This window comes from Triticum urartu, chromosome 7 (assembly GCF_003073215.2).
Source record: "Triticum urartu cultivar G1812 chromosome 7, Tu2.1, whole genome shotgun sequence".
In the NCBI taxonomy this organism is placed as follows: Eukaryota; Viridiplantae; Streptophyta; class Magnoliopsida; order Poales; family Poaceae; genus Triticum; species Triticum urartu.
In genome coordinates, this window is record NC_053028.1 from 512,407,761 (window position 1) to 512,425,560 (window position 17,800).

Here is a 17,800-nt window from a genome sequence, read left to right on the forward strand (position 1 = left end):
AGCACTCGCCGGGGGGGTTAATAAAGATGACCCTTGGGCTGGCCGACCCAAGGGAAAGAAAAGGCTAGGTGGTGAATGGTAAAACCAAGGTTGGGCCTTGCTGGAGGAGTTTTATTCAAGGCGAACTGTCAAGGGGTTCCCATTATAATCCAACCGTGTAAGGAACGCAAAATCCGAGAACATAACACCGATATGACGGAAACTAGGGCGGCAAGAGTGGAACAAAACACCAGGCATAAGGCCAGCCTTCCACTCTTTACCAAGTATATAGATGCATTAATTAAATAAGAGATATTGAGATATCCCAACAAATAACCATGTTCCAAACATGGAACAAGCTCCAATCTTCACCTGCAACTAACAACGCTATAAGAGGGGCTGAGCAAAGCGGTAACATAGCCAAACAATGGTTTGCTAGGACAAGGTGGGTTAGAGGCTTGGCTCAACAATATGGGATGCATGATAAGCAAGTGGTAGGTATCGCAGCATAGGCATAGCAAAAGAGCGAGCAACTAGCAAGCAAAGATAGAAGTGATTTCGAGGGTATGGTCATCTTGCCTGAAATCCCGCAAGGAAGAAGAACGAGTCCATGAAGAAGACAAACAGGCGTAGTCGAATGGGTCCTCACAAACGTGTCGTAATCGGAACCAGCCCGAAGAAGCAACACCGGAAGGAAGCACACAACATAGTAAACAACCAACACATGAACATGGTATGATATGCGGGATGCGCTATGTGAAGCATATGCATGATTTGAAAAGGAATGATTGAACCTGGCCTCAACTTGGAAAACCAAGAGTGCCACTGCAAAGATGAGGTGATTTCGGTTGAAATCGACATAAAGAACACCGGAATCGGATGCACGGTTTGGAAATGGCAAGCAAAACAAATATGGCACCGGTCTGCGATAATCAGCAAGTGACCAACTAAATGCATCAAGATAAATATGCTACAGCACTCAAACCTGACAACAAAATAAATGGCAGGGATCCACTCATGATGCTTGACAAAATATGAACACTGAGCTACGGCTAATTCACTCAATAGCAGGTTCAAACAAGCATGGCAAAAGTGCAAATGATAACAGGTTTCAGACTTAGTGAAATAAGCTACATTGCAGGAATTTATCATCAGGAAGCAATGTTTAGAGCACGAAAACTACAAGCTACAGGAACATATCATGGCAAAGCAAGGCATGGTATGAAGCTACTCTAAGCATATAACAAAAGTCCCTTAGTGACCTTGAGCCAAAAGGGATCAGAAAATACAATTACAAGCATGCGAACATGGCAAAAACATAAACAGATTCAGACTTAGTGAAAAACTGGAGCATGGCAAAACAGTTAACAAGTAGGCATGTTTACGAGCTCGATGCACTCACTAAAAGGCATGGCATGACAAACTAAGCATACACCAATCAAGAAGACATGGCATAGAAGCTAGACATGGCAAGAACAATAACATAGCATGCACAGATCAACAACAACAAGCTCGGCAAAATCGCTAAACATGTTAACAACCTGCCAGGAACATTTTATAGCAAAAGTAGAGCTCGATTGACTCAAGATAGGGTGCTCCAAAATTGCAAACAAAGACATGGATGGATAGAGCACCAGAATATCTACAAAACATCCTTACTGATCATCCTCAAAAGAGGCACGGATCACTAGGAAACAACATGAACATATAGCATAAAAACAAAATCAGGACAAGGACTTAGTGAAATTCTAAGTCCCTGAAATTAGCATCATTGAGTAAGCTACTTTGCATGCTTGTGCTAGTCACCACAAAGATCACAAAAATACATGGCATACACCTCTGTAAAGATGGCATGGCATACATCAAAACACATGTAGAGCTCAGGATCATAGCATGCATACATTAATCATGGCAAAAATGACAAAAGGCCATTTGCTGAAACAGATCTGACAAATTCATCACATAGCCCTCTTCCGACAGCATTTCGGGCATCAAGATGAGCTTGAATGAAAATGATGCAATGAGATGAAATGATGTACTCGTCGAGGCGAACATTTTGATATGCTACACGCACGAATCGAAGCTACAGATGCAGAGTTATGGCATGATGAAGATTGCATAAAAATTAGGGTTAGGGACGAAGAAGTCAACCCTTAGACGATCCGATACATATCTGAATCTCGCCGTTACTGTAGCAGCCGGCGCATGAGAACCGAGGGCGGCGGCGCGAGCTTGCCGGAACAGAGAAGAGGCGGCGGGTGGTGGCGTTTTCCGGGAACCCGAGGGCGGCGAGGGAGCTTGGAGGCGGCGGCGGTCGCCGGCGCACGACCACGGCGACGCAGGTCGGAGCTCCGGGCGGTGACGAGCGGCTCCAGTGCGGGGGCGGCCGGCGGAGCTGCCTGGCGGCGAGGTTCCGGCGAATGGCGACGGCTGCCAGTGCGGCGAAGGAGAGGAAGGGCGCGGGCGGCGCAGATCTGGGCCCGGGAGGGCCTCCCGCGGGCCGGGCAGGCCGCGGCGGAGGGAGGAGAGAGAGAAGACCCGGTGAGGTGACGTGGCGCGCGCGGGACGAAATGTCCGGCGGCGCGGGGAAGGTTAGGGTAGGGTTTCGTCCGCGAATTTCGGAGGGGGGTGTTTATATAGGTAGAGGGAGCTTGGAGAGTCCAAATGAGGTGCGAGTTTCGGCCACGCGATCGTGATCGAACGACCGAGATGATGGAGAGGTCTTAGGTGGGTTTTGGGCCACTTTGGAGGGGTGTTGGGCTGCAACACACACGAGGCCTTTTCGATCCCTCGGTTAACCGTTGGAGTATCAAACGAAGTCCAAATGGCACAAAACTTGACAGGCGGTCTACCGGTAGTAAACCAAGGCCGCATGACAAGTCTCGGTCCAATCCGAAAACATTTAACACCCGCACACGAAAAGAGGTAGAAAAGGACACCGGATGACATAGGAGCGCCAGATTGCAAAATGGACAACGGGGAAATGCTCGGATGCATGAGACGAACATGTATGCAAATGCGATGCACATGAAGACATGATATGAGATGCATGACACGCAAGCAATGACAAGGCAACAACAATGAATAACTGGAGGACACCTGGCACATCGGTCTCGGAGCGTTACACCACAAGCTTGCACCCCCCCTGGCGCGCCACCTGGGCTTGTGCCCCCCCCCCCTCTTTTTTGTGTCTTCTGGTCTCTCCCCGAAGCTTCTAGGGCCTCTTATGTTTAAGAAAAAAATCACCGTAAAATTTCATTGTCTTTGGACTTCGGTAGGTATGATCTTTCTGCAAAACAAAAGACATGCAAAAAATAAGAACTGACACTAGGCAATGTGTTAATAGGTTTAGTCCTTTATAATATAAAATGGCATGTCTCTACTCCTGTAAAAGACTTAGTTGATGATGATGGTGTGTTTGTCATCCGTTATTTCTGACCATTAGATTTGCATCTAACAACCGTGATGTAAGTTGTGACCTTTTTGCAATAATATCCCACTTCTCTGCTCCAATTTACAGAAAACCCCTTAGTATCTTGAAACCAACCACATTCCTCCCTTATCTCATCAAAACAGCCAAAGGAATATATTTTGAATGAAGCATAATACATTTTCAGTGATATATGTATATCAAAACTAGATTGTTTTCTTTCAAATTTGTGAATATGTATTATTCTACTTTGGATTCGTTGCAACGCACAGACACGTTGCTAGTAAAGCATACAAAAGTGATAATATAATAGAATGGAACAATAAAAAATTATAGATGCGTTAGAGACGTATCACCCTCTGCCACAGATCAGGAGGAGCAGCGCTAGCCCCACGGTCACAGCCACCGCCGAGATGCCGGACGGCTGCCATGGTTCAGATCGGAGCTGTACCCTCACGAGTTAGGGCGCCACCCGATGACCAGTGAGAGGCAGTATTACCTCCACCGCCGCAATCGCATGCACGGGCTTTATCCGGCGCCGACCTCCAACGACGACGAATGGGAGGAAGGGAAGGAAGGGGGACCGGCGGCTAGGGTTGGGGCTCCTCGGTCGCCCGCGCAGGGCGGCGCAGGGCGCGACACTAGAGGGACGAGAGGGACGACCAAGCCGAACTAATCAAGTTCTATGGCACTTGTTGAATTCTGGAGAACATTGTTTTTTTTGCAGGAAAATTCTGGAGAAAATTGTTGAAATGGCATACCAATTGGAGCTACCTGATACTAGTCGAATACATCATGCATTCCATGTTTCGCAGCTCAAGCGTTTTTGTTCCATCTCATCTACTGATGTACGGTAGACATTGTTGTCAGATACTTCTACCTTGCACGCCCCAGCTTGTGTTCTACTACAACAACGTTCATCGGAGGACTTGCAATCTCTACGACAGCAGATTCCTCGCGCGCCGGCTTAGGGCATCTCCGGCCGCGTCCTCGGGAAGGCCTTTTCAGGTGTATTTTTTTTGCGCCGGCATCGAAAAATCGGTCCAGTCGTGTCTCAGGAGCCCGATTTTCGCTGGTCTGGGCTGAAAACAGCGCCGGCGGACCCAACCCGAACCCGGCGCGCTGGGGGCGCTCGGGGGCGCCGGGGCGAACTGTTTTGGCGCGAAACAGCCGCGGGCCCGCCGCGTCAGCGACACGGCTCCCTTCTCGGCCCTTCGTCGTCCTCATCGCCTCGTTTCCCGCGGCGAATCAATGCCAAAGCTGCCGCGCTGCCGCGCCGGTCAGCCTACGCCATTGATGCCTCACGGGCGGCGCAGTGAAGGCCGGACGACGCGCGTCCCTCGCCCTGCCTCGCCCGCCACGCGTACACACGGCGGGCACGCGCAAGGGCGGCGCCTCGGCCTATATAAGACGCGCCCCAGCGCGCTCGGCGATCTCACCCTCTCTCGCCGTCGTCGTTCCTCCCTCTCCTCTCTCTCCTCGGCGACCTCCAGTTCATCACACCCATGGCTGAGCGTTTCCCAGGAGACGGCGCGGCGGCGAACGACTTCGGCCGCCGCCATCTTCACGAGGACGAGGCTCGCCTCCTTTTCGAGGCCGAGTACCCGGTCCCGTCGGACATGCGAGTGCCCGGGGCGTGGCGGATCAGCGCCGGCGGCGCGCCGGTGCCCCCGATACCCACCGGCGCGGCGCGGCGTGCGGAGATCGCACGCATCCGCTCGTCCCTACCGCGGGCGGCGAGGGAGGGGCCACGGTACGCCGTCGTCACGCGGAGCAACTCGAGGCCACCAACGGCGTCGTGCCCTTCGGCAGGCTCAACGCCGCCGACCGGCGTCGTTGGTGGGGCGTGCCCGGGCGCACGTTGGAGGCCGTCCTCAAGTACATCGAGGGCGGCAACAAGCCGCGCCTCGAGTACCCCGCTCCCCCGTCCTTCCCACGCCGCCGGGGAAGCTCCTGGACCTCGAGGCGCATGGAGACCGGGGGGTCCTCCTCCTCGTCCGGCGGCTCCCCCTGCCTCCACCTCCGCCCCGTCAAGCCGGAGCCCCAGGGCACGCCGGTCAGCGCGCGCACCCGCAGCTCCGGCGTCCGCATCGGCGCCAACGCCTCCCCACCCACCGGCCGCTTCGTCCTCGTCGAGCCCAAGCCGGAGCCCGGCCTCCCCACGGAGTATGAGGAGATAGCCCGGCGCGGCTTCTCCGACAAGGACGCCCTGCGGTGGGCGCGGGACGACTACCTCCGCGACGAGACGGTCCGGCAGCGCCGGGCCCTGGAGGAGATCGCCGCCCGCAAGCGTGGGCGCGAGGACGAGCACGGCGTCGTGGTCCTCGACAGCGACGACGACGACGACGACGACACCCCCGGACCGTCCAACACGCCGCGCCAACCGGGGGGGATGCAGCAGGGACGGCGAAGGCGTAGGCGGGGCGGCGATGACGACGACGACGACGATGACGACGGCGGGGACTACACGCGGTTCTACAGCCTCCTCGGCATGTAGAACCGCGTGGACGGGCGGCGAGGCGGGCGGCGAGGGAGACGGCGGGGTAGCCCACGGTAGTTTTTTTTTTTTAAATATGTTTAAGTTTGAACGAACTCGTCGATGTTTGCGTTAAATTTGAGTCATGTTTACACCGTATTTGATTTTTTTGACTAACCGTGGGCGCCGCGACTGGGGGGCATCACGCCCCCAGTGCGCGGTTTAGCGCCGGTGCGTCCCCGGAGGCGATTTTTTGCCCTTCCTGGGGGGCCAATGGCTGGAGATGCCGAAGCAAGGACCAGATGGATGGATACGGCAGCCTTATCTCCATTTCTGCAGCCTGAACTCCACTTGTAATTCGAATTGGCGAGACAAATTCCCCGGTAGATCGAAGTAGTTCGCAAGACATGATCGAGATATTCTTTATGACGGAACCAGCAGCGCTCCGGATGACCGGTAGATATTCTTTTTGATGAAAAACAGTGTTAGCGCTCTGGGTGATTGAATTGCTGATTACAAGATGCTCCGGAGCGCTCTGGGGTATCATAACTGCTCTTTTTTTTTTCCTTTTCTTTTAGGAGTTACGAAAAAAACCTACTGTGTGTTGAACAGAACTGTCCAAAAAGCAGTAGATGACTGGATTCCACGATTCTTCCCTTGAACGGCTGGTGACATTTTCATCGATTTATATCAATATATATCATGGCAAGGATGATTCAGCCCCAACTCAAAAGGAAAAAATGATTCAGCCTCTGCTGCCCTCCTCCCCACTTGCAGAAACAGGAATGTGGAGCATGCGCGACAATGGCCGTCAGTCAGTTCCACCCATCCCATCTCTTCTTTTGCCTCCGACCTCACACAGCACCACCGACGGCTACAATTAACCATCCACGGCATGCATCATTTCTCAAGTGTGCAAGCTCCAGCACACAAGCACCCCAGCTGAGCTCGAAGAGCAATGGCGGAAGCAGGGGAATGGCTGCCGTGCGTCTCCACGCTGGCGTCCTGCCTCCTCGGCTTCGCGCTCTACTTCTACGCGCCCTACTGGGGAGTCCGCGGCGTGCCGGGCCCTCCGGCGCTGCCGGTCGTCGGCCACCTGCCGCTGCTCGCCCTCCACGGCCCCGACGTCTTCGGCGCCCTCGCCAGGAAATACGGCCCCGTCTTCAGGTTCCATCTGGGGAGGCAGCCTCTGGTGATCGTGGCCGACCCGGAGCTGTGCAAGGAGGTCGGGGTCCGGCAGTTCAAGAGCATCCCCAACCGGAGCCTGCCGTCGCCGATCGCCGGCTCCGCTCTGCACCAGAAGGGCCTCTTCTTCACGAGGGACGAGAGGTGGTCCGCCATGCGCAACACCATTATCTCGCTCTACCAGCCGTCGCACCTCGCCGGACTCGTCCCCACCATGCAACGCTGCATCGAGCGCGCCGCCGACACCATACAGTTGAACGGCAACGTCGACGTTGACATCGACTTCTCCGACCTCGCCCTCAAGCTGGCCACCGACGTCATCGGCCAGGCGGCCTTCGGCGTGGACTTCGCGCTCTCGGCGCCGCGCGAGCACGGCGGACGCGAGGCCGCGGAGTTCATCGCCGAGCACGTCCACTCCACCACCTCGCTCAAGATGGACCTGTCGGCGTCCCTCTCCATCGTGCTGGGCCTCGTCGCGCCGGCGCTGCAGGGGCCGGCACGAGGGCTTCTCCGGCGGCTCCCCGGGACGGCGGACCGGAGGATCGCGCGGACCAACGAGCGGCTGCGGGCGAGGGTGGAGGAGATCGTGGCGAGCAGGGAGCGCGACCGCGACAAGAGGAGAGGGCAGCGGGACTTCCTGTCGGCGCTGCTCAACGCCCGGGACGGCGGCGGCGACAAGATGAGGGAGGTGCTGACGCCGGAGTACGTGGGCGCGCTCACCTACGAGCACCTCCTCGCCGGGTCGGCCACCACGTCCTTCACGCTGGCCTCCGCCGTGTACCTCGTCGCCGGCCACCCGGAGGTCGAGGCCAAGCTGCTCGCCGAGGTCGACCGGTCCGGCGCCACGCCGCCGACGGCCGACGATCTCCAGCGCAACTTCCCCTACCTCGACCAGGTGATAAAGGAGGCGATGCGGTTCTACACGGTGTCGCCGCTGGTCGCGAGGGAGACGTCGCGGCGGGTGGAGGTCGGGGGGCACGCGCTCCCGAAGGGCACGTGGCTGTGGCTGGCGCCGGGGGTGCTGGCGAGGGACGCGGCGCAGTTCCCGGAGCCCGGCGCGTTCCGGCCGGAGCGGTTCGAGGTCGGGTGCGAGGAGGAGCGGCGGCGGCACCCGTACGCGCACGTGCCGTTCGGGCTGGGCCCGCGGGCGTGCGTCGGGCAGCGGTTCGCGCTGCAGGAGGTGAAGCTGGCCATGGTGCACCTCTACCGCCGCTACGTCTTCCGCCGGTCGCCGCGGATGGAGTCGCCGCCGGAGTTCCAGTTCGGGATCGTGCTCGGCTTCAAGCACGGCGTCAAGCTCAGGGCCATCGAGAGGCTTGGCCATGGATGATGATCTTCCGAGGAGTTCTGCTGCTCGGAAGCCATGTGGCATAAAATCAGCGTATATCATGGACAGCGTTGCCCCAGCTTTGCCGCTCGAATATGTACAAGAAAAGCTATTCCTGGAACAACCGAGGACAGTGTGGAATCAAACTGTCACAAGTTAGAAATTCAATCACGTTGCAACTTGACTGTTTGAGAGATTATAACAGGTAGAGCTAAAAAGGAAACGCACTTCAAGAATAATAACACTAGTAGTGCTTCAATATCTATGTTATCACACACAAAGAATCCCTTGAGACAACATGTCACCATGGCGACAACATAGGTCGTGTATATTCCACCACGTGACATATGTGGTAACCAATCCAAACTATTTGAAAACATTGGGTATATTACCAGTAAACAGCCAAGAGGCCTGATTTGGGGCTTCAACAATCAGTGGTATATTAGGCAAAAAATCATGATACTGAATTGTGCATACATCGTGAATGAGCCGACAAATAAGCAATAAAACAAACTCAATGCCCAAATTGCAAGGTCACTTGGGAAAAAATAATCAATAGTTAGATAAACACTGTTTGAAGAACCAAAAACTGTGCAAAAGAGAAACATAAACCTATCCATTTTAACCTTTGTTTAGGTGTTTCATGTAGTGTACAGCTGCTATTCAATGTATCCAATTAACTTGAGGGTCTGAGGCGAGATGCTGGACTAGGAAAAAGGACAGTTCCAGCATATTCTGCACCTTGCAGGATTCCGATACGTCATGCCTCCACCAAAATAATGATTGTTACGATGGCCAGAAAATGCCCAGCCATCTTATTCTTGTCCACCAAACCAACAGATATCCGTATCATCTCCAGTTCTTTGATCACCATCACCTGAGAGACTCCTATCACTTTTCACTGTAAGTACCACCTCTTTGCTGGCCAAGCAGAAGGTTGTATCCATAAGGTGTGCAATGGATCATAAACATAAAACAGCACTCCATCTCAATCACAACCTAGGCAAGAGGGGACCAATGAAAACTCGAGAGCACTGCTAGAGGCAGCAACAACTGGACACACCCACTGGTAAATTTCTCACCTGATGTTTGGCAGGAAGGGCTCCGTCCAGTTAATCAGGCCAAATACGCCCAAGCCCAACATCAAGACGAACCAGTTAGTGCAGCCCTCTTACAATGTTTTCCCCGTAGATTTCTGCTGGCTTAGCTTGTAAACATAATACTCATTCTACGCCATGTTGATCACTGCATCCCTGATGATACTGAACTTTGAAGAATGGCAGTAGGTACAAGTGGCAAATCTTGGTTTTCAAAACAGAGTTATGTCTCCAATGTTTCTCATGTGATGTCATCAGAAGCAAGTGAATGCAAATCATCCTGCCATACTTCAAAGTATGTCTTCTCTTCTGCGAACGTTACCAACATCAACAGTGTTTCAGCATAGACCACAAAGAAAACTATCACCTCATGAAGGTAATCGCAGAGGTGCTTGGAGCACAATTTGACCTGACTACTGTGTGACAGAACCTGCTGACTGACATGAAGGCATCAGATTGTATGGACTCACAATATTCAGCAGGTCAATACCTGGAAGAATACGATGTTGTCTTCACCCCATTATCCACTATTCGACTATGAGTAAGAAATCCCGCTGCTAAAAACGACAGACGGCACGAGATAAAAGAGGTGCAACATCTACTGCTCTTAGGTTTATGCAAAACTTCTGCAGCAACATGAGGAAAATATCATGTGTTGCGCTTCATGAATCTCTGGCATCTGTTGTTTGGGCAAAATGACGGTGAGTTCTTCATGGCCACACGAAACCTGAATTAGCAACCAAACAGTTATGCCAGTATCATAGATTCCTTGGCTAAATAGGACCTGTACTGTTAGTGGTTTTAAATAAGAGAACAATGAGGAGACTCGAATCAGATAACAGCTTAGAATGTGCCAGATTCTCAGTGGCTGTAAAATCACTGATGTGTTTTCCACCAAGATGGAATATTGCAAACTAAGTGATCAACCGAAAAAGGCTAGCGCCCCGCTTCATATATAAGGGCCAGTTCTTTTGGGCGGCTTAAAAAATAAGCTGCCTCTCCCCAGCTTAAAAAATAAGCCGCTCCCAAAATTCATGCAGGCTTCTAGATTAGTAATCCCATAACTAGTTCAGAAGCCCCAATAAATAAGGGAGGGGGCTTATGACAAAAGCTAGGGAGGAGGCGGCTTATTTGTTAAGCCGCCAAAAGAACTGGCCCTAAAGCAACGACCAATATACAATCCAACCCAGACAACACGACACCACACCACACACGCTCAAGGCAAGATACAAGGGTGTTTAAGAACAGCTAGACTACCTCCATCCACTTCAAGCAAACTACAGGTAGGATCACTGTTGAAAAAAGCGTTATTAGGCGCTCGCCTAGGCGTGCTTAAGCGCTGGGCGTTGGCATAGCGCCTTGCTTTGGCCTTAGGCGCTCAAAAAAGCAGCCGGCAAGGTCCTCCGGCGAGAAATCAGCCTCTCCGGCGAGGAATCATGTTTCTCAGGCGAGAAATCTGTCTCCCCGGCGAGGATTCGACCTCCCCTGTGAGGATTCATCCTCGCCGATGAGGGATTCAACTGTCCCGACGACAAATCGAGCTTCTCCAGCGAGGGATTGAGATTCTCCGGCGAGGGATCGAGCTTCTCCAGCGAGGGACAGAGGAAGAGGGAGAGAGGCAGCCTCTTGCAGCAAGACAGAGGACGTGGGGGGGAGGCAGCGTGAGGAGGAAACCTAAATTTCCTATCAACTGCACCAGACGAGAGCTTTAGTAGGAGGATATGAAGATGGGCCTGTGGTTTAATGGGCTAGGCCAGCCCATCTAACTTATTTCTTCATGTTACAGTACTAACGCCTAATTGCGCCTAATTTAGCCTAATCACGCCTAAGCTAGAAAAGCGCAAGTAGGTGCCCAAACACATAATTAACGCCTAGCCCTTTTTTGAACTTTGGGTAGGATCAAGAGGGCACCGCTTGAAGCCTTTAGAGGCTTCGACCATGAGCAAGTCACCACGAAGAGACGAAGTTATGCACGACAAACCGAGTACTCCAAGGCGGCACCTTCAGGAAGGCACGACATTGGAGCACTACCACCGCTCAATCGAGGGATCAAGGTTTCCCCCGGAGCAACATGGAGGATAAAGAGGAACCATGGCCACACCGTTGTGGCCTGGAGGAGCCACTGGAGGAGCCAGAACGGATTTTCACCCGGCAAGCCCTCTTTGTCTTCGAGACGTAGAACAACAAGCGATGAGAATGCCTGCCGCACCATTGCCTCTAACCGTCGCACACTAACCACCAAGCCGCCCACACCCGAGCCACGAGCACCGTGGCTCCCACCTTTAGGGCCGCCATGGCAACCAAGGCTCTGACTCCATCCCCACCCAGGCTTGCAGCCATGACGGCCAAAGAGACGGGTGGGAATGCACCTTCTTTCCCGCCCCTGGACTACCCCAGGTCCACGCACCCCTGGGCCGGCCAGATCTGGCCTCCATCGCTCTGCCTTGCCTCGGCCGGGCAAAGAACGAGCTCCCCGATGGCGCACCGCCACCAGACGGGAGGCAATGATGATTCCATGGCCCTCCCAATGACGGAAACATCCCTCAACAGTGGACATCCGCTGGGAGAGGTCCAACCCTTCGGTGCATCCCACCCAAGCGCAGGGAGGGAATGGACGTCGGACGCACAACACCACCACAGCGCCGCCGCCACCAACAACAACAACCAGCCACGCCAACAGTAGCCAATCGCAGCCCAAGCCGCAGCCGGCGACGCCGGAGAGGAGCAGACCGCCCCCGCCACTTGCAGCCCCCAGCCACACCCGGCCCATTGCCACCACCCAGCCCGTCGTACCACATACACGCCAGCGCACCACCTTGCCGTGGGCCAGCGCCACAACCCGATCCAGAGCGCCGGCCCGTGTCAGATCCACCGGGAGGGGAGACAAGGAAGTCCCTTAGCCGCCGACGCAAAGAACGAGGGAAGAAAAGGGGGAGGTAGGCGGCCGGGCAAAGAACGAGCTCCCCGATGGCGCACCGCCACCAGACGGGGGGCAAGGATGATTCCATGGCCCTCCCGGCGACGAAAACATCCCTCAACGGTGGACATCCGCTGGGAGAGGTCCAGCACTTCGGTGCAGCCCAAGCGCAGCGAGGGAATGGACACCGGACGCACAAAACCACCACTAGTAACCAGCGACGGGAATGGTAGCTGGTCGCGGTACAAGCCGTCCGCAACCCGCGACACCGGAGAGAAGAGAAGGGCGCCCCCGCCGCTTGCAGCCCGCAGCCACAACCAGCCTGCCGCACCACCACCCAGCCTGTCGTACCACGAACACGCCACCATCAGCGCCACAACCCGATCTAGATCGCCGGCCCACGCCAGATCCACCGGGAGGGGAGACAAGGAAGCCCCGCGGCCGCCGACGCCGGCCAGGCTTCGCCCGGCCACGCCCTCTGGCGGTAGCGGGGGAGGAGGGGAGAAGAGGGGGAGGTAGGCGGCAGCGCGCTTGGGTTCCACCCTATGCCTCACAGGATTGACGTAGAAGGAGGGGATAAGGCTCCGTCTAGGAGTATTATACAAGACCTGCAAACTAAGCAGAGGTAGAGACAAGGCTAGGGCAAATGGGGCTATAGCCCTAGGTCCAGTGACAATAGTCTTGGTAAATGCTTACAAAATACAAAAAATCACTAATGTGCATCACTCAAGCTAGCTTAGCCCTAGGCATAGCCCCATGCTAGCTCCGCCCCTGAAACTAAGTGATGGTAATAAGTTTGCACTGTCCTGTTACTCACACGTACTAATCTCTAGAAGAATTAGTCACAAAGGTAAAAATATGATTGCTCAATGTAAGGATGTGGATTATAAGAAACATGCAAGGAAAAAAACAGTCGTAAGAGTGGCATTTGCTTGCTTGTTCCATTACTAGAACAACTAGGAAAGTCAGATCAAAACAAAAAAGAAAACTCGGAAAGATACGTGTGTGTTCTAATGCCAGTAAGAATCAACTGATTCATAGTGAACATACCAAACTATTCCAGTACTAACTACGTAGAAACTAATGACCAATAACTTGTGAATAATTAAACTCAATCAAGAGGAAATGCATGCAAAAACTTACTTGGTTTATCCGCTCATGGATCTGTTATTGGCATCAATATTGGTGGAAGCATGGCAGATGGTATCTGTAACACGAATACAAATCTTATCAAATACAGTCTAGCATATATTGGTAGAAACAAGACTATCATTCTTTCTAAATGGAGAGGCCAAGGAAAAATACACAACAAAGTAATGTGTTTGCACATAATATACTGGAAAGTAAGAAATGCGTTGAGACCTTACCTATGGAACATTTCGAAATTTGGGAGTTCCTTCTCACTCTCCCAACTTAATAGAGAAACAGAGTCATTTTTCTGTCTGTTGGGGCCTGTTTCCAGATAATTGGTATTTTTCGCATGTCTTCTCAAATTTGGCATCAAATGTAGTTTCTTGACTAGTTTGAACCCAGTCAGAAAACCAGGAGAGGTGTTTTAATTTAGTGGCTTTTGCTGCTATGCTGTATGGAAAGTAACAAGTTAGTAACATCTTATAGTAAAGTTCCAGAAGTGATGGTGTTTATTTATTTATTTATTTTACTCCTACCTGCTCACAAGCAGATGCTCAAGTTTAACCGTCAGAACCAGGAGCAGTATCACCATTTGTAAAAGAGGGTAGCACACTTTCCATTTCATTCTGAAGACTAGCTGCCTCCTCAATATTCCCCAATTTCATGTATTTGCTTATCAGACAGTTGTAAATTACCGTATCAGGAGTAATACCATTTCCAATCATTTCTGAAAGAACTTCTCTAGCTTCTTGCATCATATTTAAATTACAAAATCCCCATAGAAAACAAGTGTACCCATAGAGATCTAGCTGCAAACCACTATTGATCATCTCGGCCTTGAGTGCAAAGGCATCCTGAAGATTTCCCTGCTTCAGGTACCCATCCATAAGAGATGTATACACAACTTTGTCCAAAGACAAACCCTTGTCAACCATTTCATCCAACAACCCCACAGCCTTGGTTAAGCACCCACTCTTGCACAAACCATCAATTAAAGCGGTGTAAGTATGTACATTAGGCTCTAACCCTAGGTCTCTCATTTTGTTAAAATGTGAGACTGCCTCATCAACTGATCCTGATTTGCACAAACCATCAACCAATGCAGAATATGTCACAACATTAGGCTGGAACCCGGAATCCTGCATCTTGTGGAACAGGGCAATGGCCTCTGACTCTTTTCCTTCTTTAAAGCAGGCATCCATTATATTCGTATAGATGATATTATTGGGTTTCAGACCACATTCATCCATTTTATTTAACAAACTCTTAGCCTCATCCACCTTCTGAAGATTACAAAGTCCCCAAATGAGGGCACCATAAAGCGAAACATCAAGCTCCATCCCTTTATCCTTCATCTCACTCAACAAATCCAGCGCTCTCTCACTATTTTTATTCACAAAATGCCCATGAATTAGTGTGGTGTACAACAACTCGTTGGCTCTGACGCCAGCTTTCTCCATCAGCCTAAAAACATCCTCCGCTTCTGCAACCTTCCCCTCTTTACAAAGGCCATCAACTTGCACAGTATATGTGACCACATTCAATGGCACACCTTGCTGCACCATTTCATCAATCAAAACAAAGGCATCATCAAGCCTACCTGCCTTAAAGGTCCCATCAACCAAACATGTATATGTCACCTCATTCGGTGCCATCCCCCTGATCCTCATTTGCGCAAACAGCTTCATAGCCTCCCTTACCATCCCCTCCTTGCAGAACGCATCTACAAAGGTGCTATAAGTCCTTACATTTGCTATCACTCCTTCCCTCTTCATCTCAGCAAAGTAGCTGTATGCCCTTTCCATCCTCCAAAACTTGCAAAAGCAGTTGACTAATGCATTGTATGTCACAACATCTGGTGTGCATCCACACCCCCTCATCTCCCCGACGAGCTGCTCCACCTCTTCCAACTCCCCGCATTTGCCACACCCATCAATGAGCGAATTGTATGTGACAACATCTGGTGGGCAACCTATTGCCTTCATCCTCGAGAACAATGCTCTCGCCTCAGCGAGCTCCCCTTCCTTGCACAGGAAATCGATCACGATGTTGAACGTGAACACGTTGGGGGCAGGCACCTGCTCAAATAGCCGCCGGACGAGCGCACCGCGGCGCTCACGGGCTAGGCGGAGGAGGATGTGGTTGCAGGTGCGGGTGTTAGGGGGCACCCGCAGCTCCCGCACACGGCCAAGGGCGAGAACGGCGCCGTCGAGGAAGCCGCGGTCGGCGAGGAGGGAGAGGAGGGTGTCGACGACGGAGGGCAGGGCGCTGCGGCGAGGCCCCAGTGCGAGAGCCGCGCGATGGAGGAGGTCGACGAGGGAGGCGGCGAGGTGGGGCCGGTGACCGGGGGCGAGAAGGCGGGAGAGGAGGCTGCGGGAATGGGGGAAGAGGCGGGCGCGGGCGAGGAGGTGGGCCGCGATGCAGAGGTGGGCGGAGGAGGGGAGGGGATGAGAGAGGAGGAGGTTGGCGGGGACGGCTTGGAGCGACTGGAGGAGGCGGAGGCGGTCGGAGATTGGAGTGGCGGCGGCGGCGGAGGAGGAGGAGGAGGAGGAGTCGGTTGGGAGGGTGGAGATGGCGGTGGCGCGGATAGAGAAGGGGATGAAGCTAGGGTTCCGGCGAGAGTAGAAGGAGAGGAAGTGGCGGCGCAGGGGGAGGGGTAGCATCGTTTGACCGCCTCCGGCGGCGGTGAGGCAGAAAGAATCAGGCCATGGAGGGGAGGGGGGCCGAGGAGGTATCGTAGTAGGGTTTAGTGAGGTTTTGAGTTGCGCTTCATTTGGGGCCTTTCGCTTATACTTTGTGGACTGTTGTGCGCTGGATTTCGCCAGTTCGGATCCAATTCAAACAAGAACCGGAGCCAACTAGGGAAACATGGATACAAATACCAGTTCCACATATGTTGAAATGGAAAGCATCTGGATCCAACTTCAAACAATTGTAAAAAAACAAAATGGGACATTTTAAACAGACAAAACGCAATCTTTTTTCAGTACTTTTAGAATTGTGAATTATGACTACGTCGTGACTCTATTTTTTAGGGAGAAACTTCATTCATCTTGAATCTTGGCAGTACAAAGAACACTAGAAGTAATACAAATTACAACCGGGTCCATGGACCACCTAACGACGACTATAAGCACTGGAGTGAACCGAAGGCGCGCCACCAGCATCGCTGCTCCCTCACCGGAGCTAGGCAAACCTTGTTGTAGTAGACAGTCGGGAAGTCGTCGTGCTAAGTCCTCATAGGACCAACACACCAGAGCAACAACCAGCATTGATGAATAAAGACGTAGATCAGAAGGATCAAACCTGTAAACACCCAAACAAAGATCGGATCCAAACAGATCTACCAAAAACCAGCACTGGTCAAATCCTGCAGGATCCGATGTAGACACACCTTCACGAGCCCTCCAATGAGGCTAGACGCACCATTGGGGCGGGGATGGAATGTAGGAGACATTAAATCACCGCCGCCACATAGCCCCAACAAAGACGCCTAATCTAACAAGAACGGGAATGGGGTCCATCCCGTCGAGGGGGGGGGGCGAGATCCTCCGCACCTCCATGGCCAAAGGCCATCGGAGATGGGGCGGACCAGCGCGGCGCCGACGGGAGGCAAAGAAAAGGCTAAGGTCTTCTCTTGTGGAGGAGGAAAGGTGCTTAGACGTCTGACTTTGATTGTTGTAGGAGGTACTCTTGGTGTTCTCCAGGGGCGTGATGTTTGGGTGTTCGTGGTTTGAACATTTAACGGACTGAATTGTGAACTGACTTGGATTTTCTTTTCACTTGTGTGTTTTTATACGAAATTATAATTTTCACAATTTTTCATCAAAACATGTGATTAAGGGACTTGCTTGCTTTGTTACGTGTGTATGGTATAGGAGTATGTTATATTATATACTTACTAAATAGTTATCTCCCACTATCTATTATTCTTGCCATCGGTGGAGTGGGAGAAGAAAAACTCCACACCCCTCGCTCCACTTAAATAATATTTATGAATAATCTGATCATAAACCCACAATTCATCGGATCCCAACAAACACACCGCAAAAAAGATTACATCAAATAGATCTCCAAAAACATCGAGAAAACATTGTATTGAAGATCAAAGAGAGAGAAGAAGCCATCTAGCTACTAGCTATGGACCCGTATGTGTGTAATAAACTACTTACACATCATTAGAAGGGCAGCAAGGTTGATGTAAAAGCCCTACATGATCTATTCCCCTTTAGATAGGGTGCCGAAAAAGGCCTCCGGA

At 52.4% G+C, this 17,800-nt stretch overlaps 2 protein-coding genes across 3 annotated transcripts; one reads left to right on the plus strand and one right to left on the minus strand.

Annotated features, from left to right (window-relative positions):
* Window positions 1-6,536: 6,536 nt before the first annotated feature.
* Window positions 6,537-8,670, plus strand: LOC125520604 (cytochrome P450 711A1-like). Its single transcript, XM_048685562.1, has one exon. It carries the CDS (start codon window positions 6,844-6,846, stop codon window positions 8,398-8,400), a length of 1,557 nt encoding a protein of 518 aa, XP_048541519.1. The 5' UTR covers window positions 6,537-6,843; the 3' UTR covers window positions 8,401-8,670.
* Window positions 8,671-8,935: 265 nt separating this feature from the next.
* On the minus strand, window positions 8,936-16,296 carry LOC125520603 (putative pentatricopeptide repeat-containing protein At2g02150). 2 transcript variants are annotated; one of them, XM_048685561.1, is made up of 5 exons: window positions 14,079-16,296; window positions 13,779-13,992; window positions 13,555-13,618; window positions 9,985-10,221; window positions 8,936-9,803 (listed from the first exon to the last, which is right to left on the minus strand). In XM_048685561.1, the coding sequence occupies exon 1, from the start codon at window positions 16,203-16,205 to the stop codon at window positions 14,103-14,105; it is 2,103 nt and encodes a 700-aa protein (XP_048541518.1). In that variant the 5' UTR covers window positions 16,206-16,296; the 3' UTR covers window positions 8,936-9,803; window positions 9,985-10,221; window positions 13,555-13,618; window positions 13,779-13,992; window positions 14,079-14,102. The 2 variants fall into 2 exon arrangements, with proteins under 2 accessions (XP_048541518.1, XP_048541517.1); XM_048685560.1 differs by having other exon boundaries at window positions 8,936-10,221.
* Window positions 16,297-17,800: the final 1,504 nt, after the last annotated feature.

Coding starts and splice junctions, on each gene's coding strand:
- LOC125520604 (XM_048685562.1), top strand. CDS start 6,844: ATGGCGGAAGCAGGGGAATGGCTGCCGTGCGTCTCCACGCTGGCGTCC.
- LOC125520603 (XM_048685561.1), bottom strand. CDS start 16,205: ATGCTACCCCTCCCCCTGCGCCGCCACTTCCTCTCCTTCTACTCTCGC.